At 32.9% G+C, this 25,837-nt stretch overlaps 2 protein-coding genes and 1 long non-coding RNA gene across 3 annotated transcripts; 1 reads left to right on the top strand and 2 right to left on the bottom strand.

Moving 5' to 3' along the window:
• Positions 1 to 4,783: 4,783 nt before the first annotated feature.
• LOC134693847 (uncharacterized) lies at positions 4,784 to 11,506 on the bottom strand. The gene is made up of 4 exons (XM_063554787.1): positions 11,378 to 11,506; positions 8,843 to 9,029; positions 6,429 to 6,658; positions 4,784 to 5,720 (listed from the first exon to the last, which is right to left on the bottom strand). The coding sequence occupies exons 1-4, from the start codon at positions 11,418 to 11,420 to the stop codon at positions 4,945 to 4,947; spliced, it is 1,236 nt and encodes a 411-aa protein (XP_063410857.1). The 5' UTR covers positions 11,421 to 11,506; the 3' UTR covers positions 4,784 to 4,944.
• Positions 11,507 to 13,994: 2,488 nt separating this feature from the next.
• Positions 13,995 to 17,938, top strand: LOC134693848 (uncharacterized). Its single transcript, XM_063554788.1, has 4 exons — positions 13,995 to 14,977; positions 15,393 to 15,613; positions 15,935 to 16,030; positions 16,523 to 17,938. The coding sequence occupies exons 1-4, from the start codon at positions 14,482 to 14,484 to the stop codon at positions 16,925 to 16,927; spliced, it is 1,218 nt and encodes a 405-aa protein (XP_063410858.1). The 5' UTR covers positions 13,995 to 14,481; the 3' UTR covers positions 16,928 to 17,938.
• Positions 17,939 to 18,425: 487 nt separating this feature from the next.
• On the bottom strand, positions 18,426 to 22,703 carry LOC134693861 (uncharacterized). The gene is made up of 4 exons (XR_010102494.1): positions 22,637 to 22,703; positions 21,352 to 21,487; positions 19,995 to 20,071; positions 18,426 to 18,614 (listed from the first exon to the last, which is right to left on the bottom strand). It is a non-coding gene; the product is annotated as an uncharacterized LOC134693861 (long non-coding RNA).
• Positions 22,704 to 25,837: the final 3,134 nt, after the last annotated feature.

Genomic DNA, 25,837 nt, shown 5'->3' with positions numbered 1-25,837 from the left:
GGCAGATTCTTCAATCAGATAATAGTTAAATTGTTAATTATTACAAATACCCCCTTTAACGAGGAAGACACGTGCTTACAAAATTCCTGTTTAAGTACAAGAAGGATCGGTTGCTTCTTTTTGACAAAAAGTAATTGTAGTTGGGATTAACTTAGATGTTATTATTATAATGGCTGCCTCCCACGGGATACTTTTTAATGGACAACTTCTATATTATGCATTCATTTCTAAACGCAAGTTAGCTCCATCTGCCGAAAAAAATAGTTATCAAGTTATGGATTGTATTTCCTATTGCATAGATGTATATGTGTTATACCTATTTTTATATTTATATTTATTTGTTTCATTCAGAAAAAAAAGAGTACGTGAAAATCAGGGACTTTCTATACTGACGGGACTGTGCACATATTTACTGTCCAACCGGTTTCACTGCTGCACACAGACAACCAATGCACAATAGCAGCTTATTTTAGTACCATTCCAATTGAATTATTCAGTCAACAAGCTTAATGACAATTATCTCTAAACACATACGAATTCAAGATAAGCAAATGCATCAAAAGCACTGTTTTAATAGGAAAGTCAAATTTTTCTGATTAGTCAAAATTGCGACTACGGACGTTCATTTGGTAATTTCAACACAATGTATATTCTTATAAAGATTATTCTATTAAGTGTATTAATTTCATAAGACTGAGAAAGATACCGACATTTTATAGAATTAATTTAACCGTTATTTATAGACCCAAGGGTGACTGCGGTATAGAAATATGGTCAATTGGTCTTCTTCCGACCGGCAGTAAAACGCTTGCCGAAGTGGGGCGTCCGTTTGGCTGTGCGGGATGTATCAAGTTCGCAATCACGTTCGGTCAGAAGGGGGACTCGATGCCTCGTGTAAAGAGAGTGCCACGCTCTTTGCACGTTAAGAACCCTTGCGACAACTCTTTGAGGGGTCCGTAGGTGGCCTGTTGCAAAGCAAAATTTCTGTCCCTATCCAATATACCCTCATTTTCCATTGGCAGTCCAAATTTCCCCGACCATCATCCTAGATGGCATATCTTACAAAAACCAACCTATTGTATTTATTGTTAACTTGTTCTCGTCCTGAATATGCATGAAATATTTGCCACTGGACGTTAAGGGCATACGATACAGTTTTGATCCTGTATTTACAAGTTCATGAAAATTTGCATGTAGGCTATTTTTTACCTGATTAAATCAAATATGTAATAAAAAATATACCTTCATGTGCTACTTTTTGAGTAAAATGAGGTCGAAATTTTGTATATTTGCTCGAAATTTAGATTTGTGGCCGTAATTTCTTTTTCGAAAGAAAGACATTACTTTTTTGTTATAAAAGATAAAAACAATTTGTTTTTTGTTAAATAATCGGTAATTTCTGTATTTTATAAATATCTTTAAAAAATATGAATTTTTTAAATCAGAAATTACTCATATTTATCAAATGTTCATGAATTGAGGAAAAACGTATTTTTTTACTGCATGTTTATCACAATTAAAAAAAATCCTCTATTTACAGTTTTATAAAATTTGGGTCACAAAATCTCCCTGCAAAATGAAACCAAATGCCGTTTTGAAAAATAGGGGTCCATGAACTCGTTTTCAAATTAAATCAGTTTGAATGATGAAAATCAGTCGAAAAATGCATCATTTCCCGATATGTCACAGTTTGACGTCGCGAAAATAACAAATTACGTTAGCAACGTCATAACCTTCACTGTAACTGTATCGTATGCCCTTAAGCAACCAACAATCATTCAATAGAACCGATTATTCTAACGTCACTAAATCGGTGCTATCCATATATCCCGATTTATCGATATCTTGTAAACAGGCTGTATATATGTCTGCGGTAACCTTAACATAGTTATGTGAAAACTGAATGTAACCTGTGGAAAATTTCAATATGTGAATAACTCCTTCCACAAAAACAAACTTTATGATATATCTTGCGAATTTATCAATGTTAGTGGAAGAATACAAGAACTCTTGTCACTGATTGTTCAACAATGTCAGTTCTGAGACAATTCTTTTGTAACGTAAATACACACATTTCGTCTTCTACATGATGATGCCTCTGATTATACGTCTTCATGAAATTTTGTAAGTACTAGATTTTCAAAAAGCTTGTCTCACTTGCGCATCTATTCAATTCTTAGAATCGTGTTGCTAGATAGTATTACAAGTTCCGGTTGCTTTATATGTTAAGTGCGTCAGTTAAAGGGGAACTTATAGTTTTAATCTGGCGTAGACTGTCTGCTGCTAATTATAGATGTGGGAATAATGTGAATATAAAATGTACCACCATTTTGTATGCATTTGGCCGTGTTTTTTTCAAAGATGATTTCTGAACCCTAGCTGTTGAAATGTATTAATGTATGCTTAAGTGATCAAGTTCTACTTTCCACCAAGATTACCTCTCTATTATCTGTACAGGGAAAGTAATATTGTACAATATTCCCTATGTGAAATTGCAAAATAATCGTCTAAAAAAATAATCCACAAACATAAAACAAAGTAGCATACGATTTAAATTTATTACTTTCAGATACCATGCGGAATATTTTGTTAATAGTGAACAGAAAAAAAAACATGCTACACAGAGGAACAAGTGATCCGTATTCTGGAACATGTCATTGACAACATGTTCGTGAATTCGGATGTGGACATTTTTAACACATTGTCGGCATTCATATGGAAACGATCTGTGCCGGTGTTATATAGTCATTCTTCCCCCATGCCAGTTTTTCCCCCGGGGGAAATTTTGGACCATTGTGATTCTTCCCCTGCGGAAAGTTGACAATACGTATACATATAGTAACTTTTCCCCCATGCCAATCTTTCCCACATCATAGATTTCACTATGTTTATATAGAGTCTGGAAATTAAACCGAACAGTGTTAGAATTAAATTAATTTATAAATATACAAATTTGTTATTCATTTACATTTACACAAATCTGTCTACATGTTTATCAGTCTGTCTTTTGTCAACTAGTCTTTCTTTCTATTCAACCGTTTTCTATGTGTCCCCTAGTCTTTTTACATTTTTAAATGACTGTCTATATGTCCGCATGCAAGGAAAAAACTACTGACTGGCCAGAAATGGTTAAAGTAATTGTATTTATTTGGTCAATGATACCAAGGGTCCACGGAAGAGAATGGATTTGAACAGAATGTGCTTCGTGTCAATAAATATATAACATGTATATAGATATAGGAAGACGTGATATGAGTGACAATGAGACAACTCTCCATCCTGAAATAAAAATTTATTAAAGTAAACCATAATAGGCCTTCAGCACGGAGCCTTGGCTCACCCGAACAACAAGCTATAAAGGGCCCCAAAATTACTAGTGTAAAACCATTCAAACGGGAAAACCAACTGTCTAAGTTATATTAAAAAAAAAACAAGAAACGAGAAACACGTATAAATTACATAAACAAACGACAACTACTGTACATAAGATTTCTGACTAAGGACAGGTGCAAACATTTGCAGCGGGGTTAAACGTTTTAATAGTACCAAACCTTCTCCCTTTTTCTGAAACAATAGTATAACATCACAACATAGAAAAACACATATAAATACATATCAAATGTATATTCACACGATGAAGCTTTGGTAACTATAAACTGAGAAAAAAGTTATACAAGTGAGAGGTTTAGCTAGCTATAAAACCAGGTTCAATCCACCATTTTCTACATTAGAAAATGCCTGTACCAAGTCAGGAATATGACAGTTGTTATCCATTCGTTTGATGTGTTTGGACTTTTGATTTTGCCTTTTGATTTTTGATTTTCCTTTTTGAATTTTCCTCGGAGTTCAGTATTTTTGTGTTTTTACTTTTTACTATCATTTAAAAAATCTTATCGTGACGTCGCCGACGTTATATTACAAGGCGGAAAATTTAGCTTATCATGCTTTTCACGGGGGAAAAATTGGCCTGATCCTAGTTTTCCCCTTATAACGCTGAGGGGGGAAAGTAGGATCATGCCAATTTTTCCGGGGGGAAATATTGGATCGATCCAGTATTTCCCCACGGAAATTTTGGCATGGGGGAAGAATGGCTATAGGACACCGGTGCAATACTTTTGCGCGCAAACGTTGTGCGCCCATCTATGCACTCTTCTTGTTATCATATTATTCGGAGTTCCTTCAGACACTTGTCAAAAACAAGAACATCAAAGAAGCCAGATAATTTAATATCTGATATATTGGTGATGTTCTTTCAATTAACAATCCAAACTTTTCTGATGAGGTTTCATTAATATATCTTCCACAACTATGAATGAAAAAAAACAACAGATACGTCTTCCTCTGGCTTACTTTTAGTTAATACTACGAATGTGGCATTAGCGGTCACCTCACTACCAAAATCTATGACAAACGAGAAGATTTTAATTTATTAGCAGCTGCTACTCAGACTTTGTGAAACATCAAATATAAATAAAGACAACAATATGCGTAAATATAGCCAAAAGACATAAAATAAAACTTGAGAATCGGAATTACAAAACAAAAATGATCTAATTATGGGGCTCCAAAAGAATAGAACGAAAGATCATTCGTCCTCAGATTTAAATGTAAAGATGTGTTTTTCTTTTCGTTTAAATGACGTAAGTAATAACATGTATCTTTTCGATATTTTTATTGTGAAAACGATTAGTCGCAATTCGACATTTGGAAGAAAATATAAGATTTGTCTAATATCGTTACATTTGTTATACGAAAATAATCCATAGCAAAGGTGTCGATAAATTTGGACTAAATTAACTATATAGATTAGAGAGGACTGGAATAAGAATAAATATTAACCTACTAGTTCTAAATATCTTTTTTTAAACTGCATTGGAGCATGCGCAAGATATCTGATTTTAGTCAATTATTAGACGTGTATATGTGAATCTGTTACATGTTTCTCTAAACATTAGACATTTTAGGTCTGTTGTCGTTATGGATTTGAATAGATTCGTTTCTGTTGACAGTGTCTCTTAAGCGATTGAAGGTAGTTTTAAGATTTAAAATCAGAATAGGAACATCTAAACCAATAATAATAATCGTTATTAAGGAAAAAAATATTACTCCGAACGCTCCAATGACTGCTGAGGATGTCCTAGGATCACTGGCGCTGTAAAATTTTCTTAAGAAATTACTAGTTTGTCTCCTGTCAACTTCGATTTCTTTTGTTAGACTTTCAATCTTTTTTTGAAGGTCATTTGCTGCCAATGTTGGTGGATGATAACCGGACGCAAGATTAGTATCAAATGACGAATCGATACTTATATCATTATAAATGCCCGAGTCTGACATTATCGATGATGCTGATACGAAGCCGATATTAAAATTTTCAGATAGAAAATTGTAAAATGTGTCACTTTGTCCAATCTCAATCGCATTTGATGCGTATGACGAAGTGATGTAACTTGACTTTGTTTTAGTTGTTGCAGTGCAACCCCATTCTATCGATGTTTCAGTGCAGCTAACCAATGTTGATATTTCCGTCAAAGTTGACATTGTGGTTGTTGTTGCGGTGCAACTCGATTCAGTAGATGTTGCGGTGCAACTCGATTCAGTTGTCGTTGCAGTGCAACTCGATTCTGTCGACGTTGCGGTACAACTTGCTCCTACACTTACTACAGGAGATGAATAAGTGTTCGGCGAAGACTGTTTAGTGCAAGCATAAGTTGAAGTGGTATCTAAAATAATAAATAATCAACAGTATGATGATTGTCATTAAATTATCATAAAAAGTAAAAATCGTATGTTGAAAACCAATATTCAGACAACTTTAGATGCAGAAATAAATAAATAAAATAAAAATGAAAATATAACTTTCAATTGGTAGACCAAAATTCAGACAACTGTCTGCTGAAGGAGTCAATAAAAATTAATATGAAAAAAACCGTTTAAAAACCAAATGTCGTAATTTGATATATAGTTGTTAAAACTATTATTCTATAGTATTATGTGGATGTTTGTCTCATCGGTAACCATACAACATCTCAATGTTTTATCTTGTCATTTGGCACATGTGGAGAGCTGTCTCATTGGCAATCATACCACATTTATCAAGTGAAATAAGCCCTTCCTAATACTCCTTTTGATGTATGCTATGCATTTTTGTCTGTAAGTTATCGAATATTTAATGTCTTTTATCAGAATTGCAACATAGTCTTGTAACTGTCGACATTTTCACCAGGCTATAACTGGGTAATTTCTTCGCGCCATACTTTTAAAGGGTTATTTTTACTACACGACCAATTACAAACAGTTATTTTGCTTAAATATGCCTCTGCTCAGTTTTCCGCTGGAAAGGGTCATTTTTAAAAATTTAGTATTAGTGGTTACTATAAAGTAAAGTAAAATAATCCGAAAAAAATGTAATTCAAATACGTCCTACTTACCCATATTACAGGAACATGCCACGTAGTAAGAGTTTGAACACGGAGCAGTATGCCATTTAAATTGATCAGCTTTTTCAGCTACTACACAGACTTGAGAGTTTGTCACTACGCTGGGCTCGTTGTCGTTCCAGTTAGTATGTTGCAATGTGTTTCCTAACCAGCCTGTAAATACATTTACCCCAGTGTTCGTCACACCAATGTAGACGTCATCTACATGGGGATATGAATCACTGAAAATATTTAAATAAAAACATTATTTTTAATTATTTACTGATGTTTAATATAACTACTAGTATTTAACTGATGTCGTTCGTTGATGTCGTTCAAAACTGTTTCTCGTTTTTTATATAGATGAGACCATTGGTTTTCCCGGTTTGAAGGTTGTACACTAGTTTTTTTAGGCCTTTTATAAATTACTGTTGGGTGTGAGCCAACTTTCCTGTTGAAGACCGTACTTTGACCTATAATGGTTTAATTTTATAAATTGTGACTTGGATAGAGAGTTGTGTCATTGGCACTCAAACAACGTTTTCTTATATCTTCTAACAATGTTTTTTTTAAACTGCGACAATATATGAATGCGACCGTTTGTTTACTTTCATCTTATTACTGACATAATGTTCGCAAATCTCAAACATTATTCTGATTTTTTTTTTTATTAAAAAAAAGGGAATAAAGTTTTATGAAAGGTTATATTTTAGGAAAGAAAGAATGATATTGACGTGTAAACAGAGTTATCGTTATACTGCCTTTCTATCAATTTAAACCGTACAATTTCTGAATATAAAAAAGAAGATGTGGTATGATTGCCAATGTGACAAATCTTCACAAGAGACCAAATGACACAGAAATCAAAAGTATATGTCACCGTATGGCATTCAACAATGACCAAAGCCCATTCCGCATAGTCAGCTATCAAAAGCCCCGAAATCACAAATGTTTCAAAAATTCAAACCAAAAAAACTAACGACCTAAATAATGTACAAAAAATAAACGAAAAACATATATGTAACACAGCAACAAACGACAACCACTGAAATACAGGGTCCTGACTTGTGACAGATGCATACATGTATACAGATTGCGGTTGGTAAACATGTGAGCGGTATCTCAACCCTCCACTAACCTTGGACAGTGGAGTAACAGAGCAAAACTAGAGGCTGTAAAGAGCCTGTGTCGCTCACCTTGGTATATGTGAATTAAACAAAGGAAGCAGACAGTTCATGACAAAATTGTGTTTAGGTGATTGTGATGTGTTTGTACATCTTACTTTACTTAACATTCTTGCTGCTTACAATTATCTCTATCTATAATGAACTTGTCCGTGTAGTTTCAGTGGAAAATGTTAGTAAAAATTTACAAATTTTATGAAAATTGTTAAAAATTGATTATATAGGACAATAACTTCTTAGGGGGTCAATTGACCATTTTGGTCATTTTGACTTATTTTTTAGTCTTAATTTCTGTACATTATTGCTGTTTACAGTTTATCTCTATCTATAATAATATTCAAGATAATAACCCAAAACTGCAAAATTTCCTTAAAATTACCAATTTAGGGGTAGCAACCTAACAATAAGTTGTCCGATTCATCTAAAAATTTCAGGGCAGATAGATCTTGACCAGATGAAAAACTTTACCCTTGCCAGATTTGCTCTAAATGCGTTGGTTTTTGAGTTATAAGCCAAAAACTGCATTTTACCCCTATGTTCTATTTTTAGCCGTAGCGGTCATCTTGGTTGGTTTGCCAGGTCACAAAACACAATTTTTAAACTAGATAGCCCAATAATGATTCTGGCTATGTTTGGTAAAATTTGGCTCAGCAGTTTCATAGGAGAAAATTTTTGTAAAAGTTAACTAAGATTTACGAAAAATGGTTCAAAATTGACTATAAAGGGCAATAACTCCTAAAGGGGTCAACTGATTTTTGTAAAAGTTAACGCCGGACGACAGACGACGGACGCCAAGTGATGAGAAAAGCTCACTTGGAAGGGGACGATAAATGGCTGACACGAAGTTAAGAGAGAGCCATATCTCTTGCACGTTGAAGACACCCTTGTAGATTTCGAAAAATAGCAGCCGGAATACAAGGAAGCACTCGCTACCGCAAAGTGGAAAGGGAATAATATAAGTTGCAAAACTTGTTTCCCAATGCACTATAAATAAATATGTTTAAACTGATGTGTGCTAATGTGTGACATTGGGAAATCTCTGCTGAAATAGAGGTCATGTGCTGGCCTTTACAATATCCTATCGAAGTCTTCGACAACAGTAATCTACATTTAGTAAATTTTTGAATTTAAAGATAAATGTGATGTTATGTTTTTATTAAATACTAGTGTTTGACATTCCTATACGCGAATTTCCTCTTTTATTGAAACTTCTCTCCTCAAAGTTATCATAAATATACTAACGATATTAAATTTGCTAGAAATTCCTGGTGTGATTGTTCAATTACTCTTGCTGGTATCCCTCCATTTTCATTGCACTTAGCAGCGCCATCTGCCATATTGTATTCTGCGTCTGTTACCCAATAACAAGCGCCATCTTCTTCGTGTAATCCGAGGATGTCACAGACAATCACAGTTTGTGCAGGTTGTGCTGGTTTTAAATCTAAAGAAAAATCGTAAAGAGTTGTTGAACACAATTTCACTTTGATTCCTCAATCTTATCTTCAATAAAGATCGGATTGGGGTTTTTTGTTACAAAAATAAGAATGCCAATGGAAAGAATAAATCTTTCTTTTCAGGGGAAAACAACTAATTCAAATAAAAGATTCTCTGAAAAATTACATCAGCGAATCTCCGACAAGGATAAATAAAATGTTATGTCTATCTCATAACTTCCTCTTCATCTGGAAATTGACAATGAGAGTCGTTTGAGAACTTAACATTTATACAACAAAAGAGATGATTTGATTTTTCCCGATGTGAACTGTCCGCTTCTATATCTGTCAAACTTTCAACAACGCCTTCATATGACGAATATATCTTTCTTGATTTTCCAGATAAAATACGTGAACCAAGGATTCTTCTCGTTAGGTTGAAGTCACAACTTCGAAAACTTCATCAGATGCCAACATAATTTGGAATACTTGTGTTGCAGATGACCATTATTCTATTATAATGGTCTTATCCAAAACCCGGTCTCCTTTTTCAAAAATTAAATGTATCTTTGCACAAAATTAGTTGCCTTAACAATATCACATGTGGAGCAGGGTCGGCTTGCCTTTCCGGATCACCTGTACGTTTTTTTGTTGTTGGTTGGTTTCATGTACGCCAGTCAATGTTTTAATGCAGAGTTTTGTTGGCTAGCTAGAAATTCCAAGCTAGAAAATGCAAACTTTTACGGGTGAAAAGTTACCAAAAAAAAAGAGAAATGATTCCAATTCTTCATTACAAATAGGATTTTAATTATAATTTGCATTAATGTGTAAATATTATCGAAAGCTGCTTCTTTTTCAAAGTTCATTTGTTATCATTTGTTTATAAAAGTATATTTCAGAACGCAAACAAACATTAAGGAGATATTTAGTTTCAATGTTAAAACAGTAAACAAAAAGAGAACCTTGCAAGGTACGCATATACCAAATATAGTTATCCTTTTACTTATAACATGGAAGTAATATTGAATATTACTTCCATGCTTATAATAAGAGAGAATTTAACATTACAAAAAATATTAACTTTTTTTTTCAATTAGTCACTGAACCATGAAAATGAGGTCAAGTTACTGACAGAAACTTCGTAACATGAGGCATCCATATACAAAGTATGAAGCATCCAGGTCTCCCACCTTCTAAAATATAAAGCTTTTAAGAAGTGCACTAACACCGCCGCCGGATCACTATCCCTATGTCGAGCTTTCTGCGACAAAAGTCGCAGGCTCGACAAAAAAAACACATAAATATTATTTCCATCCCTCTCCCACAAACGTTTGCCGATGATATTTCATTCATTTTTTTCTCTGTTACAGTGGCTTGACTGTAAGTGTTGCTATCCACCAACAGTTGAACAATTTGGTTTAATAAAATAAATTACAATTTGGTCAAAATTTTGAATGAGTTGCAATTGGTGGATAGCAACACTAACAGTCAAGTCACTAAAAGCAGATTTACGTAAAAAGTACTAAACGTTATCATTCTTTTAGATGTAGAAGAAGTCCAAGAAGGCGATATATCTAAAATGTCACGCGGTCATTTAATTTCGAGATAATTTTTTATTCAACCATTACGCACGTGGGAATAAACGTGTAATACATTTTTTGTAGATAAACAAGATCTGCAACGTTACATGCCGTCAATAAAAGACCCTGGCGAGACCATTTGGACTAGTTGTCTAAATGCAAAACGTTAAACAATTATAAATTGAGAAGAAATCAAAAGTAAAATAAGATTCTATGCTCATCTGAAAAGGTAGCCTGTACGGTATTGATACATTAAATATTGTTTGATTGATCGATTTATTTCGAATCAGCATAAATGTCGCTGCGAGAGGAGATGACCATTTCGAATCAGCATACATGTCGCTGCGAGAGCAGATGAACATTTCGAATCAGCATACATGTCGCTGCGAGAGCAGATGAACATTTCGAATCAGCATACATGTCGCTGCGAGTACAGATGAACATTTCGAATCAGCATACATGTCGCTGCGAGAGCAGATGAACATTTCGAATCAGCATACATGTCGCTGCGAGTACAGATGAACATTTCGAATCAGCATACATGTCGCTGCGAGAGCAGATGAACATTTCGAATCAGCATACATGTCGCTGCGAGTACAGATGAACATTTCGAATCAGCATACATGTCGCTGCGAGAACAGACGAACATCTCAAAGTCCTTTTTAAAAGTATGGCAATTAAAATCAGAATGTAGATTTAATTCAATTTTGGCAAGCATATTAAAAATAAATGAACCTGAAACACCAGTTCATTACTTTACTTACTTGATATTTCAAACATAATAAATAAATAAATCCATGAATTCATTATTATAATTTGTTCCTTTTCTTACTAAGACCGGAATAAAATCTAGTATCTACAATAGATAACAATTTATTTTAGCTTTAGATTTTCAATTAAGTTTGGAGATTTTGAAGCAACAACCTCAGTATATAGATTTCATTTAACTACAAAATCAATTAGAAAGAAGAACAATTTACTACAATCATAACATTAAAACTGTAGACAAAGAATGGAATACAATGTGCTTTTGGCATCAATATGTTTTAGTGATTTCTCCGAAATGACAAAATAAATAAAGAAATTTAATCTGAAAGGTTTGTGTAACGCTACTTTAGTTTGTTCTTATATATCTATCGACCATTCAATTGGTTCATTAATCATGGACAAAACTTATCGATAATCATTTTAACTAATTTGTATCCGTTTCGATATCTATTATGTAAATTCACGAAACCAATATATTTATGTTACCGCTAATCAGTTGATGGACAGTTTAAATGTTATTATCTTAAGATAATTTTGATATTGTGATTGATATCTTTGTTGGTTTTTTCACATTGTTGAAGGCCGTACGGTGACCTATTATTGCTTACATGTACATCCAATTTATTTGAACTTTGGTGGATAGTTGTCTTATTGCCAATCAAACCACATCACCTTATTCGTATATCTTTATGCATTTCTATACCATTCAAAATCATTAAAGCAATTGGCTGTTTTAAACCGAACAGTCCAATTGAATTTGTGTTTTGTCCGTCCTTTAGTTTTCTTAAAAAAATCATATTTTGAGTGAAAAATCATGTTTTGAATGGTATATTCATATTAGAAAGGTTAGATATTTGTTTATATCTTTCAGTTTATTATTCTTAAATCAGGAAACGTTATTTTATTTTTACATCAGATATAAAACACTTCACTCAGTCCTGAAACTATGTTGCCCAGTCATAAAGTTGAATCAAGCAAATAGCCGATTGCTGAAAAATAAAATAGGAAAACAACGTAAAAGGCATTTTTAAAGTATTAAATGAAACTAATAACACCTTTATAAACTTATACTCATAAAATCTCATACGCTTGGTGCTAAATGTGAAGGTCACTTTCATTTCGACAATTTTTTTTATTCTTCGAAAAAACAGGATTCAATAATCAAAGATTATAATTATGCATATAGCCATGAAAGTATTATATTGACTATTTAATGCATTTCCTACGTCTCGACGTGCTTGGATATTTTGTATACATATGTTAATTAATAGATATAATCATATATACCAGTATTCCAAGAGAATTACGATTATGTCTCTGTTGTAACATTAACGGTGGGAGACGAATATCCTTTTGTTTTAGTTTTTCCTGTATACAACATGTAAGGTCACATTATTCACCAAAATACTTTTGTTCTTAGCTAAATTTTTATTAATAAGATGAATTGATAAAGCTGCAAAAATATAACTGACCATTGAATTCTTAATTCTCTAGACTAAAGGCAACATGGAAATTTATGAGATGTCAAATTATTACTTAACTGTATATCATTGTGTGTTGTTTTTGGCGCGTTTATAATCGTGTCATATATGTAATATATGTTTTAATTCCCGGCCATAGCATGTATATGCAATTTGCAAATAAACTCATTCATTCATTCATTCATTCATTCATTCATTCATTCAAGTTCCTTTTTATCGAATAACTTTTTAATCCTGTAACCGGAGAGCATGAATTTCATTACACAATTGCTTGTCACGACCGGACCTCTGCGTCACAAGGACACATAATGGCAATGTATTAAATTATGGAGTAAGACAAATTTCTCCTGAAGTCATTTCTTTCGGGCTGAACTTAAAATTTATAGTGCTATATAAAGCCCAATGAATGTGCATCTGCAAAAAAAAACCACATAGCTTAGAGGATGATAGAGTAGATTTTCCCCGAGAAAACATTGTTAACTGAGGCGAAGCATATTCGAAGAGTTTAGAACTTAAGCATTAAACGTTATTAATTTTCTGTATTTCACTAACCGATTTTATTGAACACGACACTTAGAATTTGATCGACATTTTATCATTTTGTTTACATGTGTGATGTAGGTGTGAGATCACTATTGTAAATGTTTACACATCGGATCAATGTTCAAATGCATAAAAAAATAGACCAGAAAAAACATGTCCAACGTTGAAAAAAACCCACAGAGTAAGGCTACTTGCACATGCATGACTCGAGTTATCACTTGAATTTGCTTTGATATATTGAATTGAAAATATTTAAATTGAGCTATTAAAGATTAAAGATGTAAAAACAGTAAGCAATCGTCCAAGAATAACTAAAATCTGTTTTCATGGGATTAGAATTGAGAATGAATTGTCTGTGTTTTTACTATTCTTGATGTCCATACAAAATGCAATATTTGGGTTCAAGATAGTTATTTATGAAGACCAACATACGCGGGTTTAATAATTCGGACGACGTTTAGTATTTAGAATTATATTTTTATTTATTTTGTTCTTTCCAACTAAGCAGTTAACTCGAGACTTTAATCTTTCAACAGGATACATCAACTTAGTTATAAGTATTTGTTCATAGGTAAGGTCATGTTTTAATCAAATATTAGGATACACTAAGATAGGGTTTGATTGGTATAGATTAAACGGCTTTTCTTCACGGTTGTTTTGATTTCAAAACTAAGATAGTGACTCGAAACTTCAAAATCAAACAAGGTCCATCAGAGATTATGATTCGATATAACATATAAAAAAAGTGTATACGTGTGTAATATTGCAACATCTTATAACAGAATTCGACAATTTAAGGGACAATTTTAAATATGTATACATTTTTTTCATAGCAAATTAAAGCATAGTGGCTTTTCAGTTGCATTGCTATGATATGATCGAATACGTGAAAAAAGTTGACATGTGTAATATTGCAACATCATGATAACAAGTATTTGTTATTGATAATATCGTCTGCCTCGTCATGAGGATAACGTGACCTCCATGTGATTAAAATGTAAGTCATGTACTAATATATTTGTGTAACTTCAAGTTGTTCAATAAAACCGGTAAATGTGGTTGACGACAAAGGCACCATGAATAACTATGAACGAGATCCATTGCTTGTAAACAGTGATGACGAAAAACGATCTAAGCTTGTTCAAGCTGCATGGAGTTCTAAAAAGACTACAAACAGTCGTTTCTCTGCCAGAACAAGAAATCTTTTAATTGCAGTAATGAATGTTTTCTCAAATGTTCTTATGAATGTATCACTTCCCGTCTATGCTGGAACTATGGAAGTTATTGGAAGCGATATTTTTGTTCTTTTGTTCATTACGTGTTGTTCCATAGCTGTTGTGTTTACTCTTTTAACATTGTTCGTAAAATATTCTAAGATTGACAGTACTGCAACTTTGAGACCAACATCTAGTTATAAAATTCTCTTTATGATGGGACTTTTTACAGCTATGAACGGTATTCTTGTGGTGTATGCCAGTCCGCCAAATAGAACACCACCGTATTTGCAGGGTATTTTGCAGTCATCAGTCATTCCATTTACCGTGTTACTAAGATTGCTTATACTGCGAAAAGGTATGTATAATGGAACAGACTGTTATAATTTTGATAGAGGTTAGTAACTCTTTGTCTAAGGCTGGTAATACCCCCAAAAAGGTACGTACTGTAACATTGAATAGTCAATGTGTTAAACTGTGTGCGGTGCTGATAACAGACATGCATTAGCATGTAGATGATGACGATGATGATGATTACATTGAAACATTTGGTGAAGTAACTATCATGATTTACACTAAATAGGAATAGCAAAATATACTTAAAACATTTTAGTCAAAGCTTTATAAAAACATGGAGTTGTGGTTTGAATGTCAACTATTTAAACGATCATTGACAAGAATATAAACAACAACACGATATATATTACAGCTTTCAGCAAATTGAAAACATAAAATGTCAATTGATGTATATGCTTGCTTTATTTGTATTCTAGGTATTAGCATTGTTCGTGGTATCTGCACTATGATAGTACTTGTTGGAATATTCATTACTATAGAACCTCAGATATGGGGTTTAGATGCAGATGCTGGTGGAACGGGAACAAACCCAGAGTCGACCGGTGCTAGAATTCTGTGGCCATTTTGTTTCCTGATGGGGTTTCTTCCAGTGGGTTTAATGAATGTTTTTTGTGAAAAAGAACTTCAAAAAGAAGAGGTAAATAATCCATTTTTTTTTATTTTGTGTTTTTGATACTTGAATTTTTTTTTCAAAATTGCTAACTTTAATTCTTTTTCATTTTGTTAAGTATGTCACAAATAGCAATCGATTTTCATGACAGTAAAGTTTGATTTAATTTTTTGAAGAAAAGACAGAGGTAAACATTGAAAGTGTGAAAACTAATGTCGCTGGAGCATGAAATAATTCTGTTTTCGTGTGAATGTGTATTTTGTCAATGCTACCTAGGGTTTAACATTTCATTGGGGTTTCTTTTAAATCTGTACCATAAAAATGAAATACTTTCTTCTATTTTAACAGGGTCAGTCGTTCAGCTTCATAACATGGGGTCAATATTTTCAGACTGCTATAATGGTCTGTTTCTTCTGGGTAGATTTTGTTCCAGGTTTCGGCAGTGTAAGAATAACTATATATATAGAATATATATAATTTGGCGTACGAAAAATGAAATATGAAGTACTGTTGCCTTTCAAATATTTCTTTCGAACTTATCTAAGATATCAATTATGATTGAAACGAACATACATCAAATTACTCACATATCTTGTAATGTAGGGATACAGTTACGTTACTGTTGTCAGGTCATTAAAGATTACATATTTTGGCGTTAATATTGATTCACTTATAGGGTCGTTGCATCGGAGCTAAACACATTTATTTAAAAAATACACATAACTCGGTGAATTTCGAAAAGTCTAGTCTAGATGGTTCTTGGACACACGAACATGTGAATTGTCTTCTACAAACGGAATTGCCATTTCTTTTACATGTAAATTCAGAGGAAATTGTCCCTCTTTCTCTAAAGTCTAAAAAAATCTCTTCATATATGTATTGAAAACGTGTTTCTTCTCTAGGTATAAAACTCATACCCGTGTTTTTCTGTTGTAGTCCTCATCAGGAAAAGATTTTTTTCATCGATTACAAAGGGGTCTGCACTGCAGTTTCAGTACAGAAAGTTCATGTAACAATCTTGGTGGGAAAGCATGGCTGTTTTACACCGGATATACATTCGGAAACTTATTCCAGTTTCTGCTGATTCAGTATGCCGAAGGCGCAGTATATGCCGTTGTAGTTCAAGCGCTAGTGTCACCTATAGCTGCGTTATTTTGGAATTTATTCCAATACAATCCTCAAACTGATGTTTTCCAATACAAACCTACAATGGACACTACAACAGCTTTCACATTTGGCGGATTACTACTTATATTTCCGGGAGTTATTCTTTATAACTATTTTAGTGGAAAAGAAGGAAGTGAAAAAGTACAGAACCAAGAGCTTGAAGTTCATGCTTAAACAGTCTGAATATTAACTTGTTGACTTCTTATAACCCTTTTGTGCTATTGGTTATCCTTATGAAGGGTGAAGGATCATTCTCGGGCCGTCGGGAATTGGAATTTCTTTTTTACACTTGTCGGAACTCGGGAACTCAATTGTAATTTTCTTGATCCTGGAAACAAATGCCTTATTTTTCAGAAATTTGCGACCCCGCGTTTTTCATACCGGGAATTCGAGATAACGACTCCTACACCCTCTCACATAATAAAAAAGAAGCTAATTACAGAATACTTTAACGGTTCGATATCGAACGACAGATTTATTACCGGTAACGCTTACTGGACAAAATTGTATGCATATTTATGAGAAATGTTGTGTTGTGTCAACTGATTTTGTGTTGTGTCAAATCATTAATGGACTTGGTTATTTTGCCATTGAAATTTAGGGTGCATTACATGTTGCGGGAACTTAGACCAAGTGGATACGGTTAGGTGTCCTTTTATGTCAGTTTCTTTCGATATGGAATGTCGTTATCTATAGTTATTTAATCATAACAATCTTTTCCAATAATTAAATTTGTTTGAACTATTGTATTTTTATGTATTTAAACACAAGACATTCGACTATTCAATTGTACCTATTGAGAACCCAATAATGTTATAAATATTGCTGGTTTTTATTTATTATTTAGTGAGAGGAAATCATCTTCATAACAGAGCGTGAAGTTAAAGAATAATGCTACATTCTTTAACTTTTAATTCTTTGTCAGACTCTCCTTCTTCAATTCTGTCATGAGTGCACTTAGGGACACATCTGCAAGATGAGGAGCACATTTGGTTTCCATAAGAATGCCAATTTTGTTGTTGTTGGCATTAATGTATCATTAATCCAGACGAAAAACTAGATATGTGTATGAACGATAGAAGACAATTCTCTTTTTGTTTTATAAAAAGAGTAAGTTAATTTCGTTCAATCTTAAAAAAAATATGTTCATGTTAATTTAAGATTGCAGTTGTAAAAAGTTCATAATATAGAGATGAAATCACATGTTTTTTTTCTTCAGTAAATGAAAACCACGGTCTAGACCGATCGTGTCTGTAAAAATGCAAGATTGTGAACGACTCCCTTACGATACTTTAATGGGAAAAGTCTATCGCAATGCTCTATGAGGCTGGTTCTCTGCTGACTATTACACTTTGTTCATAGACAGGCATCCATACATTGTATATGGATAGTCAACCTTCCCATTGATAGAAACACGTGCCTGTGAAGTTTGATAGAAACACGTGCCTGCGAACTTAAACCCCATTCGTTACAACTTTTATTCGCTATCTATAAGTAAATTTTAAAAGTACAGATTCATGATCATGCTTGGATTTATGATTTGGATTGAAAAACACAATAAAAGCAACTACTAATATATCATTTTTAACTTAAAGAAAAAAAGAAACGAATTTCTTTTAAAAAGATATATTAAACTGTCTGAAAATCTTAAAACATTTAATTCACACACATTTGCAAACTTTTGTTCTTTCAAACATAAAACTCATACTCTCTCCAATAATGTACTAAATTAGATATCACAATAAACATTCGTTGGTTTTTTTTCGCAACAATTACAATTTCCTTAACTGTGATTATTTTCCAATTTAACTCGTCTGCTTCTTTCTTTTATTTCTTCCATTTCTGTGACTATACATTTGATCTAAAAAGAAGGATAGATTTACGTTTGTTTAAGTTGAAAGTTCATAATATCCAGAACCATTCAGTTGCATTCTAATTTCAAGTTATAATATGGTGTTGCATTGTAGACTTTCCAATCGTAAAGGAGTATGTTCGGTAAGGGCCATATTTGGCCCCAATTATAAAGTTGATAGTTTCAAGACAATAAATATTTTATGTTGCTTTAAAGACATGAGAGAAAGTTTAACAGAACTTTTTTTGGTCAAATTTTAATTCTAACACATTGGTTTTTTCATCCCAAAAAGGTCAAGATAAAAGATTTTGGTGAAATTTGACAAAATCAGCAAGATTTCAACCAAATAAAGGACTAGGAAACATAGAGCGCAGGCGTCGACAAGCTAAATATTCATATTAGACATGTGAAATGTCTTCACAAACATTATTTTAAAAGATCTTTGTTGTCGACATATGCGCTCTATGTTTTCTGTCCAATAATGTATGGAAATTTACCCATTTTCATTGATTTTTTCGTGAAAAATCAATTTGAGTACAACTTGTGACGTCATAATGAAACCAAGAAACGTAAAATTTTCAACAAAATGGCTTATATCCTATGTAGTCAATGTATTAGCTATAATTTATCGTGACTTTGGTCAATAAATCCGAATTCGAAATTTACGCTAAAAAAGGGGGCCATTTTAGGACCTTATCGAACATACTCCTTTACCCTTGACGTAAAAGGCTTCAAGTCTTCGCCATTAGGCAGGTATCAGGCTTACAAGTAAGCTTGAAAGGCCGGACACTTGTCTGAATTATAGAAACCTACCATTTAAAAATAAAGTAATATAAAAAATATTCTCAGTAGCTGATTTCGATCCCTAAGAATGCCAAAAAAAATAACTGGCATAGTACACGTTCACTTGTCCAAATAGGTATCAATGGTACCAGGCTTATAATTTAATACGCTAGACGCGCGTTTCCTCACCATCAATGACGCTCAGATCGAAATAGCTAAAAGCCAAACAGGTATAAAGTTGAAGAGCATTGAGGACCTCAAAATTCCAAAAAAGTTGTGCCAAATGTAAAATATGTATGATGTTCAGTGGTTGTCGTTTGTTTATGTTTTTCATAAGTGTTTCTCGTTTCTCGTTATTATATAGAGAAGACCGTTGGTTTTCCCGTTTAAATGGTTTTACCCTAGTAATTGTTGGGCCCTTTATAGCTTGCTGTTCGGTGTGAGCCAAAGCTCCGTGTTGACCTACATTGACCTATAATGGTTTACTTTTATTAATTGTTACTTAGGTGGAGAGTTGTCTCGTATCACATCTTCTTACATCTACTCATCTTTTCTCATTGGCACTCATACCACATCTTTCTATATCTCTGTATATAATTCTCTTACTTTCTCTTTTAAATAATTCAATCTTTCATTTGTATCTCTTTTGAGTCCAAACCCAAATGAAATATCTGCCTGGTTGCCTTAAAAGAAATATTATTGTAGTATATCAGGTAGATATATATATATATATGTTCTCAAATCATAACAAGCATGTAATTGTTTTGAAGAACGTCCGATAACTCAACCCTATGTTCCCTGTCTCTTTTCGCAAGACAGGCATAAGAGTCCGTTCCATGTTTTCTTTCTTGATGTAGTCCGTCCCATTACCCCACCCCTTTGCACTAGCCCAGAAGTGACTCGCATAACGAGCGCAATTGTTTTATTTGTGAATAAATTTAAATCTTTGACGGTAACAATTTTTCTGCACCAGATACATTCAAGTCACTGATGCAAAACTATGAAAAATTGTTAGAACTTCAAAACTATACAGATAATAGAGTAAATCATCGATTTGTATTTGTGTATAATTTAAGATTTGTCTTTCACGAGATGAATAAATATTTAAGATTTATTGAATTATTAAACAACTTTCTGCCTTTTTGAACTGCTTCGTGTTATTGCGTCTTCTGTTGTAGTGTTTTGTTACCCCAGGTATAGATTATCTTAGCCGTATTTGGCACAACCTTTTTAGAATTTTCTGTCCTTAATGCTCTTTAAATTTGTACTCGTTTGGGTTTTTAACTTTTTTTATTTGAGCGTCACTGCTGAGTTTTATGAAGACGCGCGTCAGGCGTATTAAATTATAAGCCTGTTACCTGTGATAACTATTGTCACAGAGGACTTTGTTGTTATTTAGTTAATTGTCATTTTGTCAGTTTCTCATCGATCTATTAGTGTATTCAGCCTTTTTCTACACTTATAGTATGAACACTTGGCTCTATACTTATAGTATGAACACTTGGCTCTATACTTATAATATGAACACATGGCTCTATACTTATAGTACAAACACTTGGCTCTATACTTATAGTATGAACACATGGCTCTATACTTATAGTATGAACACTTGGCTCTATACTTATAGTATGCACACTTGGCTCTATACTTATAGTATGAACACATGGCTCTATACTTATAATATGAACACTTGGCTCTATACTTATAGTATGAACACTTGGCTCTATACTTATAGTATGAACACTTGGCTCTATACTCTATACTTATAGTATGAACACTTGGCTCTAAACTTATAGTATGAACACATGGCTCTATACTTATACATTTGTAATATGAACACTTGGCTCTATACTTATAGTATGAACACTTGGCTATTTTTGAAGACTTTTTGTTAACCTTATATTATGTTTGGTTGCATTGTTTTACTGGATTGCTATCTTGTTATCGGTAGGTAACTACTCACCACAAGGATATGAAGTCGTTTGTTCTGTCAGATAAATTGCCAATAAAATTGCCACAAAATGTAGAATGCCCATTTGCTCTTCTTTCTCAGCAGCTGGTTTGTACAGACTCTTCTGTAATTCAGTTTTCAGATATTCCTAAAAGTTAAACAATAGGCTATAAGATATATGTATGGTGGTTGGCTAATCATTTATGACAAATTTTGTCTTAATTGTATGTTTAGAAATTTAGAAATTTAGAAATTATTTTGAAAATAAGGTTTCAACTCTGTTATTCAAAGTTGAAATTTAATGGATTTGTTTTTAATTTTATTATTTTTTTGTCCTTTTTTGGTATATAGCTCTTCAACTCTTATATAACATTGCCTTTCATAATATATGTCTTTGAGCGTTCTTTGTAATGGTAAATCAAGAAAAAAGCTTCGGACGCTTGAACTATATAACGCGTTGTTTTATATCTCTCTCTATATACACTGTATAAATATCAGAGTGTTGTAAGACTGGTTCATATCTATATTTTACATTGACATGATTTTTATTCGGATGTCCCGGGCCAAGTGATTGAAGAACGGTGGTTGTCGTAGGTTGCTGTCTGCCATGGTTTCATGTTGTTTTATTTTATGTTGTGGTTTAGGTCAGACTGTTTGTTTTTCTCTTTTGAACTGTTTCATACGTTCTCTTGGCTTGTTGTAGGGTTTGAAATTTCTTCATCTTTTATTCGTATATTTTGTGTGTGTTGCATCTTTCTCGTTTGTACTTTGATTGATATTTTCTCAATGGAAGTAATATTATTTCTCCTTTGCATATCTTCATATTGGAACAAGAGTTCTAAAGTAACGTTTGAATGGTAAGTTTTAAGAATAATTGCATTTTTCTAGACTTCCAAGCTTTAAACTTCTGACATGAATGTTTAGATGTTCTCGTTAGTTTTTTTATTTAAATACAAGTAAATCGATAGCCAAGCACGCGTTATGTTAGCCAGATAGCATAGTACATTAATGCTATTATCGAATGATTGTATTTATCATTACTTTCAAATAGTAAAAGCATGATACCCTTATTTTAAAAAGTCAAAGTAACATTTTCGGAATCGAATCACACATTGTTGAAATTTTATGTGCATTTGAGTTGTATTATATGCGATAGCCTAGTTAAAATGCTGTATTGAGACCATTTTTGACATGTCTTCTGAGTCCATAATGAGAAAACCTGGGGGGAAAAACAATGGCTTTTTAAGAGTGAATCTCTTAAAGGCAAAAAAATGTATATATGTTAAGTTTGTTTTACCTGAAACCGTTGGCGAAATGGTTAAAGTGTGCTGAAGTTTTCAGTTTCAAACTTTATTTATATACACATAGTTTAGTTAAAATTTGGAAAATTTGATTTTCCTCCTCTTTATATATTAACAATTGGATTACTGTAGCTAATCGTAACACACACGAATCTTTTCGTAAGACGAGTGACGTAGCAGGATACGATCAATGACGTACAAGTAATTGTATTATACATGTACATCAGATTATGTATATAAGTGTATACAGCCTATGTAACTACCACATAAATGTATTAACGAATAATATGCTTTGTTTGTAGTATCCATGCCTGTTTATGGTGTTCATTGAACATATTTAGTTCACGATGTGTCCGGTATTGAACAATTATGTATTGTTCTTCTTGTAAAACTTACACATGTACAGAAGACAATAAGCAATCAAGTATTTCCCCAAAAAGGTAGGGACAGTAAGGGTATAGGAAATGTTCATATACATTGAAGATAAAAGTCGCTACTGTGCGTTTGTAAGCGCATGTTAATAAGCACTTGATTTCAGTGCTTACTCTAGGATGTGACGAAGTTTCCTCATTGAATGAATAATTAACGAAAATCTGAGGGTAAAAATTTAGAAAATATGCTAACCTATATACATGAGGAGTATCAGTACGAAAGAATCTTTTGGATCATTTCTACAATATTAAATAGATATGCAAAGACAGTTTTAAGATGATCTTAGTAATTTCATGTCATCAGAATACTTTTTAGCTCACCTGGCCCGAAAGGCCAAGTAAGCTTTTCTCATTGCGTTCGTCGTCCGTCGTAAACTTTTACAAAAATCTTCTCCTCTGAGATTACTGGGCCAAATTAAACCAAACTTTGTCACAATCATCATTGGGTGTCTAGTTTAAAGCAAATCTGACATTGGGTAAATTGTTTATCAGGTCAAGATATATCTGCCCTGAAATTTTCAGATGAATCGGAGTACCTGTTGTTGGGTTGCTGCACCTAATTAATTGGTAATTTCAAGGAAATTTTGCCGTTTTTGGTTATTATCTTGAATATTTTTACAGATAGATATAAATGTAAACAGCAATAATGTTCAGCAATGTAAGATCTACAATAAGTCAACATGACCAAAATGGTCAATTGACACCTTTTAAAAATAGTAATTGCCCTTTATAGTCAAATATTAAATTTTTTTACAAACATCTTCTCCTCTAAAGCTACCAAGACAAATTTAACAAAACTTGTCCACAATCATCATTAGGGTATCTAGTTTTAAAAATGTGTAAGGGTTCCGCGGAACCCAGTGTCTCGCCTACTTTTGCTGAAAATCACAGGCTCAACAAAAATCAGGAAAAAAATCAATAAAAATGTTCCTCTTGATACTATCTTTTGATTGTAAGAAGATTCTGTCCAAGTTGGGTAAAAATCCAGGATAGTTTATGATTCTAATAAATATTTAAAAACTTTAACTGCAGACTGTATTTAATGTGAACTGGAAGAAAAACTAAGTCCATTTATAAGTAAAATACAGATACTCGGGTACAAAATATTAGCAAAATGTCCTTCTAAATACTAGCTTTTGATCATAAACAAGCTTCTGTCTAAGTTCCATACAAAATAAAAGTAGTATAAGAAAGTTATTATTTTTTTTTAAAATTTAACCACAGAGTGAATGTGTTGTTTCCTGGCAGAAAATCTAAGTCCATTTAAAAGTAAAATATGGAAAAAACAGATTTATTTTTTTTACAAAATTTACTTCTGTATATTATGTTTTGATCATAGACAAGCTTCTGTCCACGTTTGGAAGTAATCCAGTATAGTTTTAGAAAGTTATTAAAATTTCAAAAACTTTAACCACAGAGTGAATGTAATGTTTCCCTGCAGAAAAACTAAGTCCATTTATAAATAAAATACGGAAAAAATTGAATTTTATTTTTACAAAATTTACTTCTGGATACTATCTTATGATCATAAACAAGCTTCTGTCCACGTTTGGAAGTAATCCAGTATAGTTTAAGAAAGTTATTAAAATTTCAAAAACTTTAACCACAGAGTGAATATTTGTGGACGCCGCCGACGACGACGACACCGACGACGACGGAATGTAGGATCGCTTAGGATCGCTTTTTCGACAAAAGTCGAAGGTTCGACAAAAATGTGTCCGTCGACCCTGTCCGTGAACCAAGATGGCCGACATGACTAAAAATAGTACATAGGGTAAAATGATTTTTTTGGGCTCATATCTCTGACAGCAAAGCATTAAGAGAAAATCTGCTGTAAATAAAAGTGTTCATTAGGTCAAGAGCTATCTGTCCTGAAATTTTCAGAACCGATCGGGCAATTTGTTGTTGAGCTGCTGCCCTTGAATTGGTAATTTTAAGAAAATTTTGCAGCTTTTGGTTATCATCTTGAAAATTACTATAGATAGAGATAAACTGTTATTGCCCTTTATAGTACTTTTTTACCAATTTTTCGTAAATTTTTGTAATCTTTACAAAAATCTGCTCCTCTGAAACAACTGGGTCAAATTTTATCAAATTTATCAACTATCATTATTAGGGTATCTAGTTTAAAAATGTGTGCATTGACCCAGCCAACCAATCACAATGGCCACCATGGCTAAAAATAGAACATAGGGGTAAAATGTAGATTTTAGCTTGTAACTCTAAAACCAAAGCATTTAGAGCAAATCTGACAGAGGTAATTTGTTAACCAAGTCAATATATATCTGACCTGAAATTTTCAGACGAATTTGACAACTGGTTGTTGGATTGCTGCCCCCCCCCCCATCCCCAAATTGGTAATTTTTAAAGAAATTTTCGGTTTTTGTTATTATCTTGAATACTACAATAGATAGAGACAAACTGTAAACAGCATTAATGATCATTAATGTTAAGCAAAGTAAGATCTATTAATAAGTCAACATGACGACATTGGTCAGTAGAACCCTTAAGGAGTTATTGCCCTTCATAGTAAACTTTTTACAATTTCATAAGTTTTGAAAAAAAATAGCAATTGTTTCAAAATATTTTCCGATAATCTCGTTAATCTCAATCCACGAACAGTTGTGCCCACGAAAATGAATCTTCAGTAGCTTTCAAGTTCATTTAGAGTAAATCATTACTTTGTAATGAATTTATCATAGCTAGGAACAAGATGGCTTTCAGGTTCATTTAGAGTAAACCTTTACTCTGAGTACTATGTAATGA

This window comes from Mytilus trossulus, chromosome 12 (genome assembly GCF_036588685.1).
Source record: "Mytilus trossulus isolate FHL-02 chromosome 12, PNRI_Mtr1.1.1.hap1, whole genome shotgun sequence".
Taxonomy (NCBI): domain Eukaryota; kingdom Metazoa; phylum Mollusca; class Bivalvia; order Mytilida; family Mytilidae; genus Mytilus; species Mytilus trossulus.
Note: the sequence above shows the minus strand (reverse complement) of the source record. Positions and strands in the feature narration are given on the sequence as shown.

Coding starts and splice junctions, on each gene's coding strand:
- LOC134693847 (XM_063554787.1), bottom strand. CDS start 11,420: ATGAATTCATGGATTTATTTATTTATTATGTTTGAAATATCAA. Junction 9,030..11,377: donor TATTATGTTTGAAATATCAA/GTAAGTAAAGTA, acceptor ATTTAAAACCAG/CACAACCTGCACAAACTGTG. Junction 5,721..6,428: donor GGCATGTTCCTGTAATATGG/GTAAGTAGGACG, acceptor TTATTATTTTAG/ATACCACTTCAACTTATGCT.
- LOC134693848 (XM_063554788.1), top strand. CDS start 14,482: ATGAATAACTATGAACGAGATCCATTGCTTGTAAACAGTGATGACGAA. Junction 14,978..15,392: donor ATTGCTTATACTGCGAAAAG/GTATGTATAATG, acceptor TTTGTATTCTAG/GTATTAGCATTGTTCGTGGT. Junction 16,031..16,522: donor TTGTTCCAGGTTTCGGCAGT/GTAAGAATAACT, acceptor TTTCTGTTGTAG/TCCTCATCAGGAAAAGATTT.